At 46.3% G+C, this 24,921-nt stretch overlaps 1 protein-coding gene across 1 annotated transcript in view; it reads right to left on the minus strand.

Annotated features, from left to right (window-relative positions):
• LOC137426151 (annexin A4) overlaps nt 1–24,921 on the minus strand; it is a 97,736-nt gene that overhangs the window by 41,686 nt on the left and 31,129 nt on the right. The window contains exons 4-5 of the mRNA XM_068114846.2: nt 8,332–8,809; nt 6,151–6,209 (exon numbers count right to left, since the gene is read on the minus strand). Of these exons, the coding sequence (XP_067970947.2) occupies nt 6,151–6,209; nt 8,332–8,809 (537 nt within the window). The remainder of the gene's footprint in view (nt 1–6,150; nt 6,210–8,331; nt 8,810–24,921) is intronic.

The following is a 24,921-nucleotide window of genomic DNA, read 5'->3' on the forward strand; positions in this document are numbered from 1 at the left end:
TGGTCACCCAATGGTTTGATGAGCATGACACTGATGTTATGCATATGTCATGGCCTTCTCAGTCTCCAGATCTGAACCCAATGGATAAATTAATGGGATATTCTGGAACGATGCCCGAGACAGCAATTTCCATCTCCACCAAACAGGTGTGAGATGATTGACTTTCTCGTGGAAGAATGGTGCCACATACCTCCTGCAGAATTCCAGATGCAGGTGGACTTAATGGAACGGTGCATACAGGCTGTACTGGCCGCATGTGGTTGCCCAACGCCCTATTAAGTGACTTTACATTGGAGTTTCCATTTTTTAAATCCATTACCTGTACACGAAGATGATGTGTCAGATACAGTTATGTATGAATCACTCAATCAAGCTACTCCAAATCTGCAAAGTTGCAGAGGGATCACAATGCCATCTCACAACATAGATATGTCGGCTGACAGGATGGCCGAGAGGTACGCACACTCGCCTCTACGCTGTCCAGCCTGTGTTTGACTCCAGGCCCAACTATAAACTGTCATCCGAATGTTTCACAGGCAGGGTGATTCATTATTTGGTTGTGCTGTCCCTCAGACTGGCATCCCATCTGACGGCATTAATTGGTGGATGTTTAAGTTCCCACGGTCATTCGCGAAGAGTACACAATATATTGCTGGCACCATGAACAATTACAAATTCCTGTCCTAACCGACAGAGGGCAATGCATCAGCAGCATAGCCACGTCAGACAATTATGCTACTACGTAGCCTTATGCTGCATACAAAAGAAGAAGAACAGATATGCAAAAACAAATGAACTACATGTAGGTGCTCAGTTCAGTTACATCAGAACTATTCTACTGAAGATGCAATCATAGCCAGAATTCAAGCATAGAGCCAAGAGTTAAATGAGATTTTAAAAACATGGTAAAGCTAATATCAATCTGAATCAAAGGGACACCTCTCAAATGCCAGGAGTCATAACTGACACAAAAGAATATATAGTTGTGAGTGTGGAAGTGCAGTCATCACAGCCAAAGCAAATAGATGAAGGTGTTCCCCATGGCAGTATTCAAAGACAGTCCCTCCATTTTCTATACTAGCAACGGTACCCGCCCTATAGGCGGGGCTTCAATTGGTAGGCCCAAATGAAAAGGCAAAATATCAGAAATTGAAGGCTTTTTTTAAATTTTAAACGATTTGTATAAACATCCGTTGAATCATATCAGACGCAAATCATCAAAATCTAAACAGTTTTTTTTTTTTTTTTTTTTTTTTGTATACTGAATCGAGTCTCGTGAAAGAGCTAACATTTACTTCACAAACAAATCAACCAGACAAACAAGATATATAAAAAGAGGGAGCGTAAGACAAGATGGGGAGAGAAGGGGAAGCACATCAACACAACATTTGAGAGCAGGGAGATGTGTGGGAGGGAGAGGGCTTGGGGGGAGGAGGCGTGGGAAGGGGGGGGGGGGGGGGAGAAGTATAAAACACAAGGACACCAAGGACTTCCAGGACAGAAGTTGGTATTTCAAAAAAGTGGAATTGGGGTGAAATTAGCGGGGGTAGGAAAGATCAAGGTTTTGGATGGCGGAAGATAAGAGATGGTGGTGAACAGCTGTTTTAAAGACCTGGAGGGTGGAGTGGGATTGAAGAGAGTGAGGGAGTTTGTTCCAGAGGCGGGAGAAAAGAGGAATGAAGGAGTGAAGGTGAGCAGAGAGTCTTGATTTTGGCAGTATAACCATAAGAGGGTTGCAGGCAGATCTTGTGCGACCTGTAGGAATATTTGCGGGACAGAGCCCAGAGAGAGCTGGGGGGGCAAGGCCAGAGAGGAGTCGGTCGAAGACGGAAAGACCACCAACCTGCCTGCGGTGAGTGAGTGAGAGGCCCTTGGAGTTAGCTTCATCGCGGGAGATTCCAATGATTCTGAATGCTTTGGTTTCAACAGCGTGAAGACGAGCTAGGTGTGAGGCAGGAGCACCAGCCCAGAGGGGAGAGCAGTATTCCATTGAGCTGCGGATGAAAGCCTTGTATGTGGTGAGGAGCTCAGGTGTGCCAAGGAAGGACTTCGCACGACGGAGGATGCCGAGTCGGCGACTGGCTTTGGAGGCCAGATTTGAAATGTGGTTTTCCCAGGAAAGATCATGGCAGATAGTGAGACCCAAAAGCTTGAGTGACAGAACTTCTTGGAGAGGATTATTCAGAAAGTGGATGGGAGGGATGTCCAGTCGGTCTTTTCGGAGAGACATTGTAAGAGTGTGAGATTTGTCAGGATTGAAAGACATGTTCCACTTGTTTGCCCAGTCTGTGATTTTGTCCAGGTCTGCAGAGAGTGAGGAGGCTGCAGACTGCCGATCTGAGGGATGAAGAATGGAGCGACAGAGAGTAGAGTCATCAGCAAAGAGATAGAGAGGATTTTCAAGAGAGTCAGAGAGATCATTGATGAAGACCAGAAAAAGCACAGGGCCCAGAACACTGCCTTGGGGAACTCCAGCCTGAACAGGAAGAGGAGATGAGAGAAACCCATTCAGGGCCACACGTTGACTACGACAAGAGAGGAAGTCCGCCAGCCATGCGTGGAGATTTCCATGGATACCAAAAGAGGAGAGTTTGGTGAGCAGAGCGGGGTGCCAGACCGTATCGAAGGCACGTGATATGTCAAGGGAGACAGCTCTAATTTCCTGTTTGGCATTGAGGACCTCCATCCATTGTTGAGAAAGCAGAAGCAGCATGTCCAGAGTAGAGTGACCAGGTCCGAAACCAAATTGATGATCAGAGATCAAGCCATTGGAGAAGAGGAAAGATTTCATATCTGAAGCAATGATGGATTCCATGACTTTGCTGATAATTGGGAGAAAGCTGATTGGTCTGTAGTTGCTGGGATCTGTTTTTGCACCTTTTTTGTGCAAAGCGGTGATGTTGGCAGATTTCCAAGCAGATGGCAGATGACCTTGAGCAAAAGAGAGGGTGAAGAGAACAGAGAGAGGGAGTGAAAGAGCGGAAGAACAGGATTTTAGGACCCGTGGGCTGATGCCGTCAGGTCCAGTTGCAGAATCAGAGTCGAGGGTTGACAGAAACTTTTCCACCTTGTCAGGAGGAAAGGACACAGAGTCCAGGAGCAGCTGGGTACGACTGGGTACGGTGGGTACAGAGAGGGATGGGTTTGGGAAACAAGATTTAGAGGCAAACACAGAGTTGAGGCATTCAGCTTTTTCACGTGCGGAATCAGCCGTGTGGCCGTTTGAGGTGAGGGAGGGGATGGAGGGGGAACAAACACCAGAAACAGATTTGACCAGATGCCACCAGGATTTGGAAGAGGGAGACAGATGAGAGAGTTCGGTCCTTAGAACGGAGAGATATTATTTCCTGGCTCTCCTGAGGGTGGACACACACTTGTTTCGGGCTTTGTGAAAGGAAATGAGATTTCATTCCATTGGATTTGCTTTCCAGGAGACGAAAGCAAGTTGTTTCTGGGCAATAGCCTCACCACAAGATTCCGTGTACCATGGACGGGAGGAAGGGTATGACAACTGAAGACGAGATGGGATAAATCTGTGCATGAGAGAGAGCAATTTACTTTGGAAGAATTCCCAGGATGAGTTGATGTCAGAGGCGGTAGAGATGGGAGACCAGTCCAGATGATTGATGGCTGCTTGAAGACCGTGCCAGTTGGCCTGAGTGAAATGCCAGACTCGTCGACGCTGAGGAGGCTCTCTGAGAATGGTCAGAGAGATGTCCACTTTAACAAGCACATGATCAGATGAGCCGATTGGAGCAGAAGAAGAGCAGCAGACATTTTCAGGGAAGTTAGTCATAACCAAGTCCAGAAGAGAATATGCTCCGTTGACTGAGATCCGGGTCGGGAAATTGACAGATTGTGTCAGGCCCAGTGAGTCACAGAAGTCCTTTGCTGAAGAGCCATGGCTGGTGAGAGAGTACCCACACCCAGCCAACTGGCATGGTGACAATTGAAATCACCACATATGAGGAAGAGACAGTTGGGATGGGTAGATAGAAGTTGGTCCATATTATCAGACAGCGAGATGTAGATGGAGTCATCACTGTTTGGTGGACGGTACAACACACATATGAACAAAAGGTGGGAGCGAAGGGGAAGCCGTAGCCAAAGGTATTTCCGGGGGTTAGGTGGAGAGAGGGCAGTGCAGGGCGAGTGAGGAAGAGAGTTTTTTTTATAAAGATAGCAACCCCACCTCCAGGACGAGGCTCAGGTCTATCATACCGGAGGAGGGAGTAACCTGGGAGAGATACCAAGGAATCAGAGACATCATGAAGGAGGAAAGTTTCTGTTAAGCAGATCACGTCTGGTTTGTCAGAAGCAACCTGTATGGAGAGATCAGTCAAGTTTGAGCGAAGGCCCCAGATGTTTGAGGTCCATACTGTTAAAGAAGAGGAAGGGGGAGCATCGGATACAGAACAGGGGGTGGGGGGGGGAGCGGTAGGGTAAGATGTGGAAGAGGAGGAAGAGGTCGGGAGAGCTGTTGAAGGTGTGTAGATTTCAGAATAGCTTGGAGAAAGGGAAGAATGGGGCGGACAAAAGGTTTGATGGTGATTGGGCGAGGCGCAGTGAGGTGTTATTTGAGGAGGGGGAAGAGTGAGGCAGAAGGTTGAGGGAGATGAAGGTGAAAGTTGGAAGGGGGAAGAAGCGGGGAGGATGCTTTGAGGAGGAGGGGTTAGAGGGGAGTCTAGGAGGGGAGGAGTGAGGGAGAGTCTCGGAGGGGAGGGGTGTGGGGGGAGTTTAGGAGGGAAGGGGCAAGGGGGGAGATTTGAAAGGGATGGGTGATGGGGAAGATTTGGAGGGGAGGGGCAAGGGGGAAGATTTGAAAGAGATGGGTGATGGGGATGATTTGGAGGGGAGGAGCAAGGGGGTATATTTAGAGGGGAGGGGTGATGGGGAAGTTTTGGAGGGGAGGGGTGATGGGGAAGTTTTGGAGGGAAGGGGTGATGGGGAAGATTTGGAGGGGAGGGGCAAGGGGGAAGATTTGAAAGGGATGGGTGATGGGGAAGATTTGGAGGAGAGGGGCAAGGGGGAATATTTGAAAGAGATGGGTGATGGGGAAGATTTGGAGGGGAGGGGCAAGGGGGTAGATTTGGAGGGGAGGGGTGATGGGGAAGTTTTGAAGGGGAGGGGTGATGGGGAAGTTTTGGAGGGAAGGGGTGATGGGGAAGTTTTGGAGGGAAGGGGTGATGGGGAAGATTTGGAGGGGAGGGGTGAGATTGGATTTTGAAAAGTGTACGATTAATGGGAAACTAACATTTATTGCAAAATGAGTTTCTTGAGACCTTCGAGTCAAAAATACGTGAGGACGCTGAAGGATGGGTGGAGTGCTGGAGAGTTTAGGGAATGTATGAAAGAGGCACTGTAAGAGATGGAATTTTTTTTTTGGAATGAATAGATTTGGTGAGCAAGTCGAAAGCATCCTTTTATAGAAGAAGAAGAAAAAGGTGTTATCGTATACGACAGAATACAGTTCTTCAGGGGACAGTTGAAACATTTTTTAACAACGTGATCACGTGATCACGAACAACGTGGTTGAAGAACAAACTAACAAATAAGAACGAACAAACGGATAAGAACAGAGAAGGAAATTTTTTAAAAATTTTTTTTGAGTTGAGATTTTAAAACAAGGAAGTATGGGGTGAAAATACCGTGAAAAACAGACCGAAAGTAATTGCAGCGCAATCGAAGAACCGCTGAGACAAAAACAAAGCCTCAAGCCAAGGTCGGATACGGTAGCGTACTAGTACTACACTAGGTCTCAGAATACGCGACACGAACTAACCGACAATTCAGTATTTGTAGAATTTCAATAAAAGCCACACCACTGTTTATATCGGCAAATATTATTCCATCGTGTTTGGAAAAACTGGAAAATTGGAAATTGGAAAAATTGGAAAAACAATATAGCCTATTTTACTCCAGGGTGTCCCAGGATTACCCACCCAAAATTTCGTTGCGATCGGTTCAGCCGTTTTTGCGGTACCTGGGACCAGACGGACAGACATTTGGTGAATTACAGTAAGATTTGTGAGCTATTGGAAACAATCCCTCATGCAAGGTGGAGTGCGACCTTCCTCTGAGCTTTCAATAAATTAGTTCTTCAAATCCGCCATGATGTGCAAGACTACATTGTCAAATAAGAAAATATACCTGAATGATCGAGGCTGCCTTGGGAGAGGGATTTGAAGTTGCTTTTGGCAATGGATCACCTGCAATAGAGATAACAAAAATACCAATAAAACAGAAAGAATAAATTTTAAAACAACAAACCGCATGTGAAAAATGTACGACTGTTACTAGTGAGGCTAATAAAGAAATGCTTTCCTCTATAAAAGTATAAAATACTAGAAGGGAACATACCTCCGCCAGGCTGAACAGTTTATGTTTTGTATCCAATCGATAGGCCGGATCTGGATCCGGATCTTCACTAAAATCGAATCGGCTTGTTCTCGTCACCAAACCAACTCATCCACCAAGTTTTGTCACAACTCGTCAAAAACTTTTTGAAATATCATGCTATTTATCTTTTTGGGCCCTATCTCTCAATGGTGAAGTGAAGAATCACTTCAAAAATTATAGTAGCCAGATCCAGATTCTGATCTTCACCAAAATCTAATAATTACACCCTTGCCACACACCCAACCTGTCCACCAAGTTTCATCCAAATTCGTCCACAACTTTTTGAGATGTCCTCTTCACAGACAGGGGTGAAAACATAACCTTCTGTGGCGGAGGTAAAAATGGTCGATTGGTGAGTATTTCTTTGGAAAAAAACAATTTAGTGTCGTGAAAAGAAAACAGCAAACGTAATACAAGTTGTTAGCCCTCTAACCCTCCCCAGATCCTCCAGGATGCACATGTTCTTCCAATCGCCCATTCCTGGATCACATCACAAATCCAGGCTGATTGCACTCTTCAACTCTCTTGACCATATTTCTCCCATTTATGGAATTGCCTTATATAAATTGTTCAACACCACTCTTCCTGGACTTAAAGCAAGCAGTGCACAACCATCTCATTCCATTCCCCCATTGCATCCCCCTCTCCTCTCTCTCTCCTCTCCCTCCCTCTCCTCTCTTCTCTCTCGTCTCCTGTCTTCTCTCTCTCTCTCCTCTCTCTCTCTCCTCTCCCCTCTTCTCTCTCTCCTCTCCCTCCAACAATCATCTTATATTAGCCACTGTCTGGCCACATCAACCGCAGGGTCGTGGGCATGTTGGTAAACAACTAGATGACGTCGAAGGACACCATGGATTAATGTGATTGGCTTGTAGTGGGTCTTATTTGTTATGCAAACTCGGAGCTGTTGTGTAGGCCTCGGTCAGTTTTTCCTATTCGCAACAAAATTGGACAATGCCTATGATGGACTATTGATACATGCCATTATGAGCTGTAATGGAACATCATTTTTATGGATTTTTGATAATCCATACACTCTGGCAGTGACGCCATTGATGCTACACAGGCGTTGGCAAATGACGCTTGATAATCTTCCGGTTCTTCTTATTCTGGCAAGCAGCGTGTTTAACGTGTGTTCTTCCTTCTTGGTTGGATCAATGGCTCCACATTAATAAGTGCTGGTATCAGTCAATAGCGCGTGCATTTTGTCCTTGTACACGGAGCGGTCCACCAACATTGTCGCACGGCAATGTCTGCCGGGAAATCACAATCAAGTCCATCCGATGCAACTCTTGTAAAGATCGTCGTTGCGCAGAATCCAGGTTTAAATCATTGAGGCCAACAAGTCAGTGTTATCAGAGTACCTTACTCTGGACTCATTACCACTTCGGTAGTGCTATTTATTAGGCAATCAATGACAGTGTATCGAAGTCAGTGTTATCAGTAGTAGTTGGTATATTTGCCACTTTTTGTGATTTTATGAAGGATTGTCACAATGCGTATTTTGCTCCTGAATGGGTAATGATGACAATTTAATATTTTTGTTGTTCTGCACTCGTCATGTTTATAATCCATTCTAACTCAATGATGGGTTTAGCAGAACGAGCACTGTACAGTGATATAATGCATTTTGACTAAAAAGCCAATTGGATATGCAGTATTTAGCCCACAAAGGGATACAAATTTTGCTAAATCAGAGAAAAGTAATAAATCAGATTTCAAAGCTTTTCACATTCATGATCATCTATGTTAGTTTTCTTAAATTAAATAAGTAGCTCTCTTTTGATTCCATAACAGTTTTCATAAGGTTGCAGTTACATTATGCTGATATTCTCAAAATGGCCATAATAGCGCATACAGCGTTTTGCATCCAAGCTCTTCGTATGTTCCTTTCCACAATAGTACTTATTCGGAATTGAAAAAAAGCTGACTCACCATATGATTGACCAGGTGGTTGTTGAGGCCGACCAGGTACAGCAGGTATGTTTTCTGGGGCCATTTGAGAAGGATAACCTGAGTAGCCCGCAGGATACCCAGGAGCTGGTTGGCCCGCAGCAAAACCAGGAGCTGGTTGGCCGGCAGCAAAACCAGGAGCTGGTTGGCCCGCAGCAAAACCAGGAGCTGGTTGGCCCATACCAAAACCAGGAGCTGGTTGGCCCGCAGCAAAACCAGGAGCTGGTTGGCCGGCAGCAAAACCAGGAGCTGGCTGGCCCGCAGCAAAACCAGGAGCTGGTTGGCCCATAGCAAACCCTGGAGCTGGGTAGCCTGCAGCAAACCCTAGAGTCGGTTGACCCGCCACAAACCCTGGTGCCGGTTGGCCTGCAGCAAACCATTGAGCAGGCTGGCTCGCAGGAGGAAAACCGCCTGGGTATTGGCCACCAGGAGGACACGTCGTTCCACCCATTGTATTCCACTTTGAGGGGCATGAAAGACAAGGAGGTAAATTATAACTGGAATTTTGAGAAACATTGCTTTGCTGGACACCGTGTGTGTGTGTGTGTGTGTGTGTGTGTGTGTGTGTGTGTGTGTGTGTGTGTGTGTGTGTGTGTGTGTGTGTGTGTGTGTGGCATTAATACGGGGGCATTATTTCAATGGGAAGGAGGAGGGGGGGGGGGATAGGTTCCCAGCAGTTCCTGATTCATCGGAAAAAAAAAATTAAGTTTAAAATGATTTCGATAGCAAATGCACATGATTAGTTTCATAAAAAACATGCTTAAAAATATAAAAGCAAAAAACACCACCAGGTAGCCTACCATTTCCAATTTATTGAAGAAATGTGGTTACTGCAGTTTATCAAAGGTGCTTAACCATACCGTACAGTGAACTAAAAACAACAACAATATCATTTTTCAAATTTGTATTTGACAAACACACAACTTTTCAAATGAAGAAGCAGAAGAAGAAGAAAAGGAAGAAGGGGAAGAAGAAGATTTTAAAATCCAGTGAACTCCTCAAAGTCTGAAGGCCCAGGTGAGGACGCTGATGAGCCATGCACTGAGTGGGAGGCAGGACAGGCAGGAGAGGGTGCTGAAGCTCTTGAGGTGGAGAGACCAGGGTGGAAGAAATGCGTGATGGAGAGCTGCCTGGCAGACTAGCGCAGGTTTCTGTGCAGCTCTTTGTATGGAAGCATCACATCATCCAACCCCCTCTTAAACTTGAGGGAATGCTCCATGACCGGTTCAGCTTCTTGCACTTTGTCGGCAATTTCCCACATGTCCTGAAGCACCTCACCCAGGAACTTGACCGTGAGGTTGGACCTCGGCACCTCTTCCAGCGCATCACTGCCTGCCTGCCTGCCTGCCCGCCTCCTCCTCCTCCTCTCCCTCCTCCTCCACCTCGGAAACCTTGGCAATAGCATCCAACTCCTCCTTGATGAAATCGTCAGCATGCGAGGTAATAAGATTCTCCAACTCCTCAGGCTACACGTCATCAAACCCTTTCCCTCCCATCTGCCATGCCAACCTGCCAACTACATTTCTCTCCACTGTGTTGTATGGAAATCCTGTGACGTTTTTCACTGCGTTTGGCCACAAGTTGTGACAGCACACATTATGGTGGAGGCTCTCACCTCATCCAGTGACTCCTGATGGCACCGATGCAGTGGGCAATGTTGAACTCTTTCCAACACTGCCTGATGGTGAGCCCTGGGTCGGATTCCATCACATCCAAAATACGGTGAAAGGTGCAGGGGGTGAAATTCGTTTTGAATGTGGAGATCACACCTTGGTCGAGCGGCTGGATTAGGGAGGTGGTGTTGGGCGGCAGGAAGATCACCTCGACGTTCGGGTGAGCCACTGTCAGGTCCGCGGGGTGTCCAGGAGTGTTGTCAACGAGCAGGAGAACCTCGAATGCAAGGTTTTGTTTGACCAGATACCTCTTCGCCTGAGTGATAAAATAATTATGAAACGAGTCCATGAAGATTGCTGCCATTACCCACACCTTCTGTTGGCTCTCCAAAACACAGGCAGCGTTTGTTTGTTCTTGCCCTTGAAAGCATTTTTGTGTTTGCGCAGAGAAGAGATACCTATAGTCCATTGGCTGAGGGGGTCCCCATGTGCATGAGATGTGCCCTAAGTTACTCTTCATAATATTGAAGTAGACCATGAGACATATCAAAAAAGTTTGGGTAGACTTTTGGTAACCCGGCAGTAACAGAGGAAATGACGTCATTAGCCACGCCCTTTGCCGCTCTATTGATACCAAAATTTAGGGGTAGGGGAAACATAAATCGCAATAACTTTGGAAGTATAAATAACAGAACTACAAAATACCCATTAAAATGTTTGTATTTAAGTACTCTATTCATTACAATAATCATTATGCAAATTAATATGTTAATGAGGTCACCAGAGGTCAAAAGGTCACAAAACCCGAGTACAAGTGAAAATTTCACACTGCTCCAAAAAAATACCCACCAAGTTATGGATTTACTCACTTTTACATTTATGATGCATGGAACGTTTAGAATAGATGCTACTGATTACTTTGATATGCATTTGGGGCCTTTTAATGCCTAATTGTATTACATAACATCAACTGAAAATTGCCGTAAATTTAAAAGGCAGATTTTTTTGCAGTCCATAAGTATAATAGAATGTTCTGCATACTAGTACCTTCTTTAGCAATTTGAGAATGTATTCTGAGTTATGTTTTGTGAAGAGTTCCCTTATGCTCTTCAGTCCATTGTATTAACCCTCAGTGTTTTGTCAAGTAGGCGGACACATCATAAGGTTAGATTTCATTGAAATCTTATTTGAAGCCAAGAAGCCTTTAAAAATACCCATGGGAATGATGACCATGGTTCCATAAAATGTTATCTATGCCTGATCTGCTAGTCAAATGAAAGAGACATATCTCAAGCAATGATAGACAAGTACATGTTTTAACACAATAGTTTCTATTGTCCACAAGTTTAGTAATTTACCGTTGCTTACTCGCATGTTTGTCAAAGGGATCCAGATGACCCAGCGATGCTTATACAGAGTAAATTACTGCTACATACCTAATACCATCAAGGAATTTCCTTTATGCTAATACTGAGTTGAACCAGAGGGGTTTTTGCATTGCACAATTTGTTCATCACCCTGGAGACTTTGACACTTGCAGAAACTAATGCAGGGAAGTCCATTTTTGCGACAGGCACATCTGTCATTGCTGCATTTTTTGCAATTGCACAAAACTGTGTATTCTTCAGGAATTGGTCTCATGCCTTTAAAAGTTGGCATCAAAAGTTCATCTGCTTCCCTGAAGCCAAAGGCAGTTGGATCCAGTGATGTGGGCTTATGAGGGTGTAATAAAGTCACCATCTGATAGGTTGCATAAAACGCTCTATGGATGTGATGCTGTATTGCATGGCTAGTTGGCGGAAGTTGCTCCAAGGATACACCTTTACTGTGATGGTACATGTGGTCTCTTAATTGATCCATTGTTGTGCACTTGGTGTTCTTTTTTTATAACTTGTACCAGGTATGCCTCACAGGACGCCATGAAACTGTCGGTACAACTTGTTCCAGAATCAAAGTCTTTCAGATACTCAGATGGACTAGCATTATTCAAGGCTGCATGTTTTGTTCCCACCTTGCTTGTGTAGTCACAGCCAGTCAGAGTATGAACAAGTGGTAGCACATAGCAAAGTTCTTCTCCACCCTTTTGTGCTAATGTGTGAACTGGAATGTATCTCGTTGAATCTCCAACACCAGCCCTTAGCCAAAGTTCGCTTAGGCCATTGTAATGAAGAATATTCCAGTAGTGCATAAGCAGTACAAACACATCTGTATCACCAGACAATACGATAATACGTTCAGTTCCACTTTTGACTGCATGCATCGCATGTGGAATGATACGAGCATCTGCCTCTTCTACATCGGGACTGAGGTCTGGCATTTCTGTTGAACAGCCATCTTTGACAGACTGGCATGTAACTGCACCAGATACACCTGAAAAAGAACTTGCCACAACGTTGACTGTGGAAGGTCTTTCTTTTCCACGCTTTATGGCTTGTGAGTGAAGAAGCATCTGGAGTTTAAATTTATTATTGCTTGATGCCCAAAATCTGTCCATTTCTACAGGTAATGGTGTGTCGTAATTGATAATGTTCATTTCAATTGCCGCTTTAACTGAACGGCGCCTTCTCTCGGAATCTTTTATGGACCCCTCGACATAGGAATCAAAGACCAAATCCAACCTGTCATCCCCCTGACCAACTGCAGCGACATAGTTCAGAAAATTATCACAGAAATCTCCAAATGTCTGCAGATCTTTTATTTTTATCTTTCTGATGTTGGCCATCACGTCAACGAAACATGTGGACTGTAATGCACTGTCCTTGACTGGAGTTCTCTCATCATCTTTGGTGAGTTTGGTCTCTAGTTCCTGGACAAGTGCACTTTTTAGTGGTTTGGTCATCTGTCCTTCCTTATCAAACAAATATGATGTAGGGGAGACATCATACTGCAATAACTCTTCCATTGTCCTTCCACGGGCACAGGTAACCTCAATTGATCGTTTCATTTGGGCTTCTTCCTTCTGTTTTCCAGCGGATTTTCCTTTGATATCTTTTTCTGGCTTATGTATGCTGAGAAATGTCTTCAAGTTTGTTCGATGAATAACTGAGGAGAACCTAACTGATTGTTCTACAAATCGCTCTGTTCTCAGTGTTTCATATGCTCTGGTCCCAATTTCCATTACTGAAAGTAACTGGCTTCTAATATCATGAGACATAACTTCCTGGGTGAGAATATTGTGAAGTTCTACTTGATCAGGAACCAGCTGAAATGGGTTTTCATTCCTTTCTATTGTCGCAAGGATTGCTTGGACTTTCTGTTCACCTGTAGCTATTTCAGCTTTGCTGATCGTACCTTCCTGTGATAGACTGGTATTCACCCCACTTAATTCCCTGTGTAGGTTGGTTATGGCCAGCATTTCATGATAGATAAGCTCCCACATTGCCACAAATTTCTTCTTTCTTGTGTTGCCGATGATACCAGAGGCACTCTTTTGTGATCTATTGATCGTCTGTTCCAATGCCATATCAGCACCGACCGCATTTAATTTTCCAGGGGTTCGCTTCACCACAAATTTACCTGCCCGGAATGCCTCATAGACTTCTGGTGCCGTGTCAGGTAGCTTGTGCATGTCCTCCAAATACAATGAACACCATCTCAGGTAATTTGTGGAATCAAAAGCTGCAAAGACAGGGAGCAAGGCCTGGACTACCTGGATATGCAACGCCCAATCCCCCTCACGGTCACTACGAATAAGGTTTTCCACTTTGAGCATCAGGCAGATGAAGGTGTCCCAATACTTGAATGTTTCATTGTTGCTTCTCGCATCAGCAATGAAGTGGTCAAAGTCACTGAACAGCTGAGGAAAAAATTCCACCTTTTAAATTTATGACATTTTCCAATTGATATTATGTAATAAACTTAGGCATTAAAAGGCCCCAAATGCATATCAAAATAATAGGTAGCATCTATTCTAAAAGTTTCATGCATCAGAAATGTAAAAGTGAGTAAATCCATAACTTGGTGGGTATTTTTTTGGAGCAGTGTGAAATTTTCACTTGTACCCGGGTTTTGTGACCTTTTGACCTCTAGTGACCTCATTAACATATTAATTTGCATAATGATTATTGTAATGAATAGAGTACTTAAATACAAACATTTTAATGGGTATTTTGTAGTTCTGTGATTTATACTTCCAAAGTTATTGCGATTTATGTTTCCCCTACCCCTAAATTTTGGTATCAATAGAGCGGCAAAGGGCGTGGCTAATGACGTCATTTCCTCGGTTACTGCCGGGTTACCAAAAGTCTACCCAAATTTTTGATGTGTCTCATGGTCTACTTCAATATTATGAAGAGTAACTTAGGGCACATCTCATGCACACGGGGACCCCCTCAGCCAGTGGATTACTAGTCCTAGTCCTTGGCGACTTTGAATCTCGATGCTGCCCCCTCACGCTTCAAGATGGAAGTCCTTGTGGGCATTTTTTTTCCAGAAGAGGCCGGTCTCGTCTGAATTGAAGACTTGCTCTGGGACGTATCGCTTCTTGTCGATTAGCTTCAAGAGTTGAGCAGGGAACACTTTGGCCATGTCGTGGTGGTTTTACAACCGTGGGGTTGGACCTCACCTTTGCACAAATGAGAGGTCCACTCAAAGGCATAGCTTTCTGCACTTTGTCCTCTATCCATATGCTGAGAGCCTTCTCTCCTTTCGATGTGGATGGGCCGGACTTGGGTGACCACCTTGATAATTTGTATAGCCCTCGCCTGGACACTTCTGCAAATTGCCTCCTCATTCTTCTTTATGTAGCGCAGTCAACTCGTTGATGCCATAAGGCCTGCCTACAGAATCCGCACTCTCTCTCCTCTTGAAAGCCGGCCAGCAGTGCCACTTTCTAGCTCAGGCCACTTTCTGAAAGTCCCACTTTCTTTTCTCGGCAGTCGACGCAACTCTAGCACTGGTCTTGTGCTTGGGAGCCATGATCAAACGATGAGCAGTGCAAGAGGCAAAAAATACAGGTTAAAGCAACGGCGCGAGAAGAATGATCGAGACCCACGACATGGTCGACATAATTACGCATGCGGGCATTGTGGGTAGCTCCAGGAGAGGTGAGTAGTCTGCCCATTGTTTGTGGGGGATGTTATTGGGTAATGCCGTATTTGGCACCTAGTATGGTAATGAAACGATGAAGCATTTTCATTGTGTAACTGCTCGGATGATGCCGTATGGAGCAGCTGCTAATTGCACTAATATATGCGATGGTGTTTTCATTCTGTACAGTAACTCATGGGGGATGACGTGTTACGCAGCTGGTGGGACATCCCACAAAGCTACGTTTATAGTGTGAATGAATAGTGGAACATGCCCCGAAGCTATGTTTACAGTGCAAATGGGACATGCCACAAAAGTATGTTTATAGTGTGAATGGTGGGACATCCCGCAAAGCGATGTTTATAGTGTGAATGGAGGGACATCCCATGAAGCTATGTTACAGTGTGAATGTTGGGACATCCCGCTAAGCTATGTTTCAAGTGTGAATGGTTGGACATCCCGTGCAGCTATGTTTATAGTGTGAATGGTGGAACATGCCACAAACTATGTTTACAGTGCGAATGGTGGGATATCCCACAAAGCTATGTTTATAGTCTGAATGTTGGGACATCCTGAGAAGCTATGTTTATTGTGTCAATGTGGGACATCCTGCGAAGTAATGTTTATAGTGTGAATGGTGGGACATCCTGCAAAGCTATGTTTACAGTGTGAATGGTGGGACATCCCGTGAAGCTATGTTTATTGTGTGAATGGTGGGATATCCCACGAAGCTATGTTTACAGTGTGAATGGTGGGATATCCTGTGAAGCTATGTTTATAGTGTGAATGGTGGACATCACACAAAGCTATGTTCAAAGTGTGAATGATGAAACATCCCTCGAAGCTATGTTTATAGTGGTGAATGTTGGAACATCCCACGAAGCTATGTTTATAGTGTGAATGGTGGGACATCCCGCGAAGCTGGGTTGATAGTGTGAATTGTGGGACATCCCACGAAACCATGTTTATAGTGTGCATGGTGGGACATCCCGCAAAGCTATGTTTATGGTGTGAATGGTGGGACATCCCGCGAAGCTCTTTCTAGTGTGAATGGTGGGACATCCCGCGAAGCTCTTTCTAGTGTGAATGGTGGGACATCCCGCGAAGCTAGGTTTATAGTGTGAATGTTGGGACATCCCATGCAGCTATGTTTGTAAGGCGAATGGAGAAACATGGCACAAAACTATGTTTACAGTGTGAATGGTGGGACATCCCACGAAGCTATGTTTATGGTGTGAATTTTAGGACATGCCGCGAAGCTATGTTTATGATGTGAATGTGGGACATCCTGCAAAGCTATGTTTATAGTGTGAATGGTGGGACATGCCACGAAGCTTGCTTGTGGCGCGGCCAAAATATTTTTTTGCGGCTGCAAAAACCCGTGAAAGCACGAAGCAAATGGCCACAAACATCGAAGCAGGTCATTCTCATGGCTCGTGGAAGATGCGTTTTTTGCGTACATCCAGCTGCTTTGTGTGTGGCTGGTGGAAGATATGTTTTAGAACTGTGTTATACTTGTGGCTCGTTGCAAATTGTTTTTGCCACTGTGAAAAACCTCGGATACTCTGGCCACAGGGCCACAAATGTGGAAGCAAGTCACAATTTAACAACCGCGAATACAGGGAGTCCTCTTTATACGCTCATTTGACCAATGCTTTTTCACATTAACGCTTTCAAAGAACTTAGACCAGTTTTCGATGAACACTCCGTCATTTTCGCGTTAACGTTTTTTCTCTCCGTGGGGCGACAAAAGAGTAGAGCGAACAGCTGAACGGAGAAAGTATATTGCACTCACTCAACAAGCGCTTCACATAAGAAGTTGTGGCGTGTGTATACTGTACAGTACTGCACTGTACTGTATAAGCGCACCAACTTTCCATTCATTCGTTGAACGGCGTTTGTTCGTGTTTTTCCCCTTTCATTCCTTCCCATCTCAGTCCTTCACTAGATATCCATTTATACCAGAGCACCGTGTGTTTGTTGAACGCTGAACCTGCTCATAGATTCGTGTGATTGCGTTTTTCCCTCTTCATTCCTTCACAAGATATCCATTTATACCAGAGCATCGTGTGTTTGTTGAAAGCTGAACCTGCTCGTTCACTCGTGTGATCGCGTTTGTTGAAAGGCTAAACCTATCATGACTGGAAAACGCCAGACAACTCTTACAGCAGCTACTCCAGCCATAAAAAATCACGAAAATCAATCACTTTACAAGTGAAGATGGATGTCGTGAAACGTGTTGAGCATTGGGAGTGCCTCGTGGATGTCCTGCCTCTTAATCACAGTGTACCATACGGTACGGTCTATTGTATCCTCTCCATTCCCACCCAGACGTCTCCAGGCCTTGACACGCAAACGCTGCCACTTCCTTTCGTAAATTTTTTTAATTTAAGTATCTTGGGTGACGTCTTATGTAGATTTATTAAAGTTCATTATTATTTATTCTATTGTTTTTTTATTCATGTTCTGCATTATTTATACATACATTTGTTTTTTAATGTTATCATATCCTAAAATTTTTAGCCAGGAAGTAGGAATGTATACATCCGATGTAACACTGTTCTTCTGGGAATAATACATTCGATTTACACTTTTTCGCATAACAGTCGACTTTGTGGGAACGCATCATGAGCATGAAGCGAGGACTCCCGGTACACAGAACACACAAATGTTGGGACCATGAATGTTGGGGTCCGACTATATATTGTTGCGGTTTTGAAATAAAGGTTAATTTCCCCTCTTAGTTAGTTGCACCACAACATGTAGCCTCGCGATAGTTCAGTTATTTCTTAGTAAATATAAGCGTAGTCCATTCCTGTGTTTAGTTTTGCGTTGAGTAGGCCAGTGAGATTAGGTGTTCTTTTGGCGCTTTGGTTTTGGTTTAGCGCTGAAATACCATGCGGCAGGCCTGAACAAGTCGACCGAGGCTGAAGGAAGGCGGGACAGGAGTGGTCAGTAAGCACGAGCCGAGCCGCCAATCAGGGCTCGAGGGGAGTGGCTAACCACGACGACCAGAGGCGGGGTTTGGAACATTCGAGTCGGGCCGGGGCGGGGCCATATAACCCTGCTCCGAGCCCCCCACCTCAGTTCAGTTCAGTTCTCAGTTCAGTTCAGTTCTCAGTTCAGTTCAGTTCTCAGATGAGTTGTGCAGTCCTGAGTTCAGTTGAGGAGGAGGATCGAGAACGCGGCAGATCAGGAACGCACGAGATCAAGAGAACGAACGGCACGAGAAGGCAGAACGAATTAAATTGCCTCGTTGTACACTAACTTTGCCCTGTTCCCCGCGCTCTGCGCAGTATTAATCACGCGCTGTAAAGAACGACCCCCGCCGGGCCACAGACGCGCGATTTTCCTCATGCCTGCCCTCGCCTGGATACGTGCCGTGACCGCCAGAGGGCTACACCACGAGTGAGCTGTCCCGGAGCGACCGAAGCAGGCGCGTTTGGCGCGTGAACACTCTTCCTCCATGTATGTGAGTGGGCCCATTTGTCTGGGAATAAGTAAGACTGACTAAGCTCTGCTCTGTGTCCCTTTACTTTCCTTTCATTCTGATCATTGTGCATAGTGTAAATAAATTCTGTTCTTCCTTCTGATTTGACCGTCCTGTCTCTTCCATCATTGGCTTCGCATGGTACGAATAAAACCGCTCTAATCGGGTTCCAATAGAAAAGTAACAGGATGAGTCACGTGATACGCATTCCGCTCGGGCGTACTCGATTAAGCGTGGCTCGTGCGAGGCTCAATCCCCACTTCCGTTGCAGCGTGGGTACCAAAGGTACGTGCGAATTTGTCCCGAAACCCTTTTCCACGTTTGCCCGGAAGTGGCGACTCGGTCTCGCGGACCCGAAGTCCCAGGGGGAAAAAGGGGTTTAATCCCCCCTTCGTAACGGGAACGGGCTTCGGGGGAACCGCAACAATATATTGTTATGGGTATGACAGCCTGGTCACGATTGGCCTCTCTTGGACCTGCTTCCCAACCTTTGACCCTGAAGCTGAAGAGCCGCCGATAACCCCGCGATTACCTTCCGGCAATTTAATTAACCCAGATGGGGAAACGTGCTCTCAACGCCCAAATCTTATCTATTAATTAGGTATGGCCGAGTGGAACCACAAGTGGGACATTGGCTAGCCTATCGTAGCAAACCAGTTAGGTAAAACCTCCCATCTACTTATGACATACAATGTCTAACCAATGGAAAAAAAATAGACACCGAGCAGGTTTGGATATAACAAGTCGTTGTTGAAAGGCACATTATTTGCAGGAGCTGGAAGTGTCACACAAGAAACAATCTTAGTCCCAAGCACTCAGTAGAACCCCTTATGCATTCAACCTCATCACTAACTAAACATACGCACCAAAAGAGAAAGTTTGCTGGGAAGCAGGTAAAACTTAATGTGAGACCGGATCTGCTCTTGCTTATTTATTACTTGAATTAGCAGACTATATCTAGTTACTTTTTCGTTGTATGCACCATTTTCTTCAAAAAAAAAAAATTGGAACAGCACTCTTCAACATTGTGGGGTCGACTGATATGCTTCGGCCACATTATTACATCATTATACATACTATTACAAAGTTTTATTTAAATCCCTTCAGCTGTTTGTGTGTGTATATATATATATATATATATATATATATATATATATATATATATATATATATATATATATATATATATATATATATATATATATATATATATATATATATATATATATTGTTACGGACCGCGGATAAGGATGTTGGTTTGCCGAGCGGATGGCACCGCGGCCGAACAGTTACCCCGACTAACCCGATTCCAGAACGTTGGCCGGATCGTGCCACAGATATTCAATATGGAAAAGACAAAAGCGACACGGATGTGAAGAAGAAGAAGAAGAAGACGAAAAGGTTGGAACTACTACTAAATTTATTCCTATTATTTACATGCTCAAAGTAACCAAGGAAGAAGGAAAGATAAGAAAATAATTTACAGAAGAACTCAGAGACACAGTGCAATTATTAACTTATACAAGCTTAATTAAATACCCAGGGACAAGACACACAGAACAAACTCACGTACACAAAAGGATGGAAAGGCAGGAGGTGGATGGCTGGAGGGAGAGGAAGGTCCAACGGGTCCTGCAGCACGATCGGCGCGTTTAGCAGCCGCCGTTCCTTCGCGGCCCTGCTCAAAACTGCCGTCCAGGCCCCAAGCTGCGGTTGTTGCTGCTGTGGCTGCCGCTGCTGTGGCTGCCGCTGCGGCTGTGTGGACGTCGAGTGCTCCTTTCAGGACTCGTCTCTCTCGTCTTGTCAAAGCTCATCTGGTCCAACCACACGTCTCAACAACTCAACTCAACCTCCACTTGCTTAGTCCAACCACACAACTCAACCACACGCACGTCTCCCTGTCCAACTCCTCCAGGCTTCTTGCTGTTAACTCCTTTTTTTTGGTCCAACTTTGGCGAGCAAGGCGACGAATAGCAGGCTTTGTGCTTCCCTGGATATCCTTCGGCAGTACCTTGCGCGCGCGCTTTTATAGCGCCTCTGGCGATCAAGCCGCCGGCCTTTAGGACACGCCCATTGGTCAGCTCGCCTCGGCCCTGATTAGTGGGCACAGGCCCTCTGACCCCGAGCTGAGCACATGCTTAATGGCGGCTATTGGGGTGAAATCAGCAACCCACCGCTGTAACAAACCTGTGCCCCGTGCAGTTGGCAATGGAGGCTTGGAGGGGATGTAATTGGCAATTGAGGCTTGGCAATGATGAAAGGGGAATGTGAAAGGAATCTACTCTATTTCGCTTGGTGCAATGGAGTGTCATCTTAATGGAAGACAAGGCCTTACCCTAATACACATAATAAAGATATAACTATCAACCAGGGGGAAATCTATGATTGGCTGACGTAATTGTTTATGACCTAATTATGGGACGCCCTTTGACCTTTATACATAACTGGAGTAAGGAGGGTCCAGAATAAAGCAATATTTCACAACAATTTACTATACAATACAACACAATAAAAAAAACACAATCCTCATATCCGCAACACTGCACCCTCCTCCTCTTAGGCACGTCCCGAGCCTATAACTTTAACTTAGTGTGACACGTCGGTGTAGTTCCCTCTACTTTTAACCTGACCCTGAGTGCGACAGTTTTAAAACATAAATAAATATGTCTGCTGCTCCATTGCACCCTACCTAACAGACACACGCCCACAGCTAACCGAATTGCGGAATGGTCTTCAAACTATACACTGACGGTGGGGAGCATTATTTACAATGACGTTACTTTATTTACAAAACGAACCCAGGACCTGTGATTGTTCTTTCTGGGGGGGGGAGACAGTCTGCTCTGCATCGACGCACCATGAAAAGCACCCAAAACGCACCAACACACCCTCAAGCACCAATCGGTGCACAGTCATCATTGTTCATGAATAAAAATAAAAACAACAACCCCTAACCCTGCAGGTGGTCTCTTGCTCTTCGGCTCCCTCTGCTGGCTATTTGTTTTTTTCCAGTTGTTGTCATCTTCTTTGCTGGCGGCCTATTTGCACTAAAAATGAAATGCACCCAACGTGTCCATTTTAATTTATTTATGGCCCACAGGGGCCGACTAGTGTGGTTCACCTGTGGGGCATCGGTGCCCTGTGGCCAAGGTCCGCCAGCAAGATCTCGGGCCTTCATGGCCGGTTCCAGCAGAGGGGCCTTGCCCCAACCCATGGGGTCCATAAGTGGTGCTCGGCCACAGACATGTGGTCCATAATGTGGTGCATCGATGCAGACAGCTGGTTCTGGGAGTTCCGGGCGCACAATGGCGGACTCACGCATGCTCCCCTCAGCGCCCAGTGGCGCACAGGTCCTCATGTGGGAGACAAAGGGGGGGAAAGACAGATGAGCGAGGGGTAAGGTCACAAGGGTACACATCAATAAGGCAATGCAAGGTGAAGTGCGTACGGAGAGCGAAGTGAGAAAGCTCGTCCCTACCTTACGTCACCTCCCCTGTCACCTACACTACCCTTGCCCTTACCCCATATGTACAAAATCTACACCTTTACAAATCCGTCGCTACTGTCACGTCTTCCCCATATTTCCCCTATACCAAATTCGTTCCCACAATCCCTCTAACCAAAATTTGCCATCACCCAATTCATCATCAATCCTCATAAGGAGGAAGAGATGGAACAACAAGCACAATGTCACACCCACATCATGATGCGTCTCACATTCCAAACATTTGCATCAAAATAATAAAAACAACCTGGCATGGTGTGGAGGTACGTCATCTCAGGTGAGTGGATGCAGATGGTGCGAGGAGACTTAAATCCTAACTATCCTCTAAATGACTTTAACACACTTTACACTACCCGGGGTCTTTCCCTGCCAAGCCATTGGCCAACTTACTCTATGGGTTTTAAGAACCAAATTCCCATTGACCAAACTGTGGTGCTTCATCAATTTGGGGTCTCACACCCCCGATTCATCTCCCGGTGCCCTTGCACAATTTCTGGGCTGAGACGTGTAGCTCTCCCAGCAGGTCTACCCACCTGCACACCTCCACCACTGTAGCTGCCACCCGAGCTTACCTGCTCCTTACCTAACCTATCTAACTGGGGAAGGCCCCTCCTGGCTCTGTCACCCCTCGGTGCCCTCTGGCACTGGGCTACCCGGGTCCGTCCTCCGGATCCTCGGGCCCCATCCACAACAACTCTACCGGCTCCCAGAGCCCACCTGCGGCCTCACCTGGCCGACATCCTCACAGTGGTGGAGTGCCCAAACCAACTACACACACTAACAGGCTACACGCCCAGCCATTTCCACAACACTAATGCACCCATCCAAATACCATTCTTTCACCCGCACCACAGATGCCAATATCCAACCACAATTTACCTATACCCTCTACCTAACACTTACACTACCCTCCCTGGGTATTCGTGATGGGGGTCCATTCTTCCCCCATTCACACCTTCGCACCATCCACTCCACTCCATAGTTTCCACCATACTCACTCCATGACCATCCATTCCAATACTCCATATATTCCACACTCCATGTATTCCACACTCCATGTATTTCACACATCCATTCTCCATACACCTGTTGTTGCACACCTGTGCAATCTTACCTGGTGCCACCTGCACCCTCCTTCCTTCCTGGACCATTTGGTCAGCACAATACTCATCACCATCACTCACTCAAACACTTCTCCATCCACCTGTTCAGTTGCACACCTGTGCAATCACACCTGTTCCTCACACACGGCATCATCTAATCTACCTGTTGCCCTACTAACTTAGTGCTCCCCGTCTTCCCTTTAAACTAAGCACATACCACGTCATTATCATCCACTCTAATCTACCTGCGTCCCCACTACAGGTATCATTGTCACTAACTAATCTTAACGTTACCTATTGTCATCTTCTCTAGATCCCTATCATTATATCCTAACCCTCCCGGGCTAGTTTTCACTGCCATAAACCCCATAACCTAGTGCTCCTTTGCCCCCGCTGTGAGAGATGGCAGAGTTGCCATCCCAGCACATCGGGTATTTTCTACTACCAATTTTGCTCACCAAATTTCAGCCAATCAAAAATTTTCCAATTACTGCCAATTCTATTCACTTTTCTAAATTTCGGATCAAAAACACTATCAGTATCATCATCATCACAGTCCGCTTTATCTGAGCCTCGGTGCGTCATCACATCATTAAAACTCGGCTTCGCAAAGCCGAGCAATGAATTCGGGTGGTTTGGTCGCCTGCAGGTTGAATCCGTCCGGCTTTCGGTTCAAGGGAGGTGGATTGGTCGGGCCGAGATTCCACGCACCATCTCGGCGCGGTACCTTGCGGTCCCGGGCCCAATGGCTCAATCTCCCCTGGTCGGAACCCCGTCCCCGCCAGGGGGCACCGTTCCGCTTCCTCCCACTCGCCCTTGAACCGGACCGGTCGCCTCGCCCGACAAGGCCCGGACTCGACCGTGCGGGGCGGGGCCAAGCCCGAATCGGCAACGACGCTTCGAAGAGAAGCGACGCAGCATCGATCCGCGACGGGCCTGGCATCCAACAAAGCGCACCGCGCCCCGAGTGCTCGCATCGGCTATCCGTAGCCCTAAACGCTACCCCGTTCAACGTCGATGCTTTACTTGCAGGCTCACACCACGCGACCCGTTTCACACTCACAAAGCCCGGCGTTCCAACGCCTCCAGTGCATCCCCCACACTCCGTCCATTCCACCAACGCACTCCCTGTTACACACCACACCTCTCGCACACACTCGCGGTTCGCACACTCCCTTAACACACCTCGCGCACCGTCTTGCGCACTCTCCCTCGGTACGTACTCCGTACCACTCACCATGGGTGTGCACTCTTGCATCCACCCACTACCGCGCTCAGATGGGCTCTCCCACACCCGCGCCACGACCATCTCAGGTGTGCTTCCTCGCACACGTTCCACCACCACCTTACTCTCCGTGTCACACTCACCCTCACACGTACACTCCGTATTGCTCTCACTCCCTGTGTCACACTCCGTACACCCCGACGTGCATTCTCGCTCGCACTCGGTATCACTCTCGCGCTTCTTAACACGCTCACCCCTTGATGCACACTTCGTATTGCTCTCACTCCCTGTGTCACACTCCGTACACCCCGACGTGCATTCTCGCTCGCACTCGGTATCACACTCGCGCTTCAGAACACGCTCACCCCTTGACGCACACTTTTTTTTCCACACGCGTGCCATTTCCACTCACACGGGACCCTTCACCAACGCCCGGGTGCCATATTGACCCCAATCGCGCGACAATTCTTTTGTCGCCAAACATCCTTCTACAAAATCTCCCGGCACCACATGCAGCCCGTCTCACCTTCGGGGTTCTTCTTCCTCCCTGCACCAAAACCTGCAAATCTTTATAAGGATTAGCAAGTACGGCATCAGGATGTGCATTT

Source organism: Myxine glutinosa, chromosome 1, assembly GCF_964187855.1.
Source record: "Myxine glutinosa chromosome 1, kmMyxGlut1.1, whole genome shotgun sequence".
NCBI lineage: Eukaryota > Metazoa > Chordata > Myxini > Myxiniformes > Myxinidae > Myxine > Myxine glutinosa.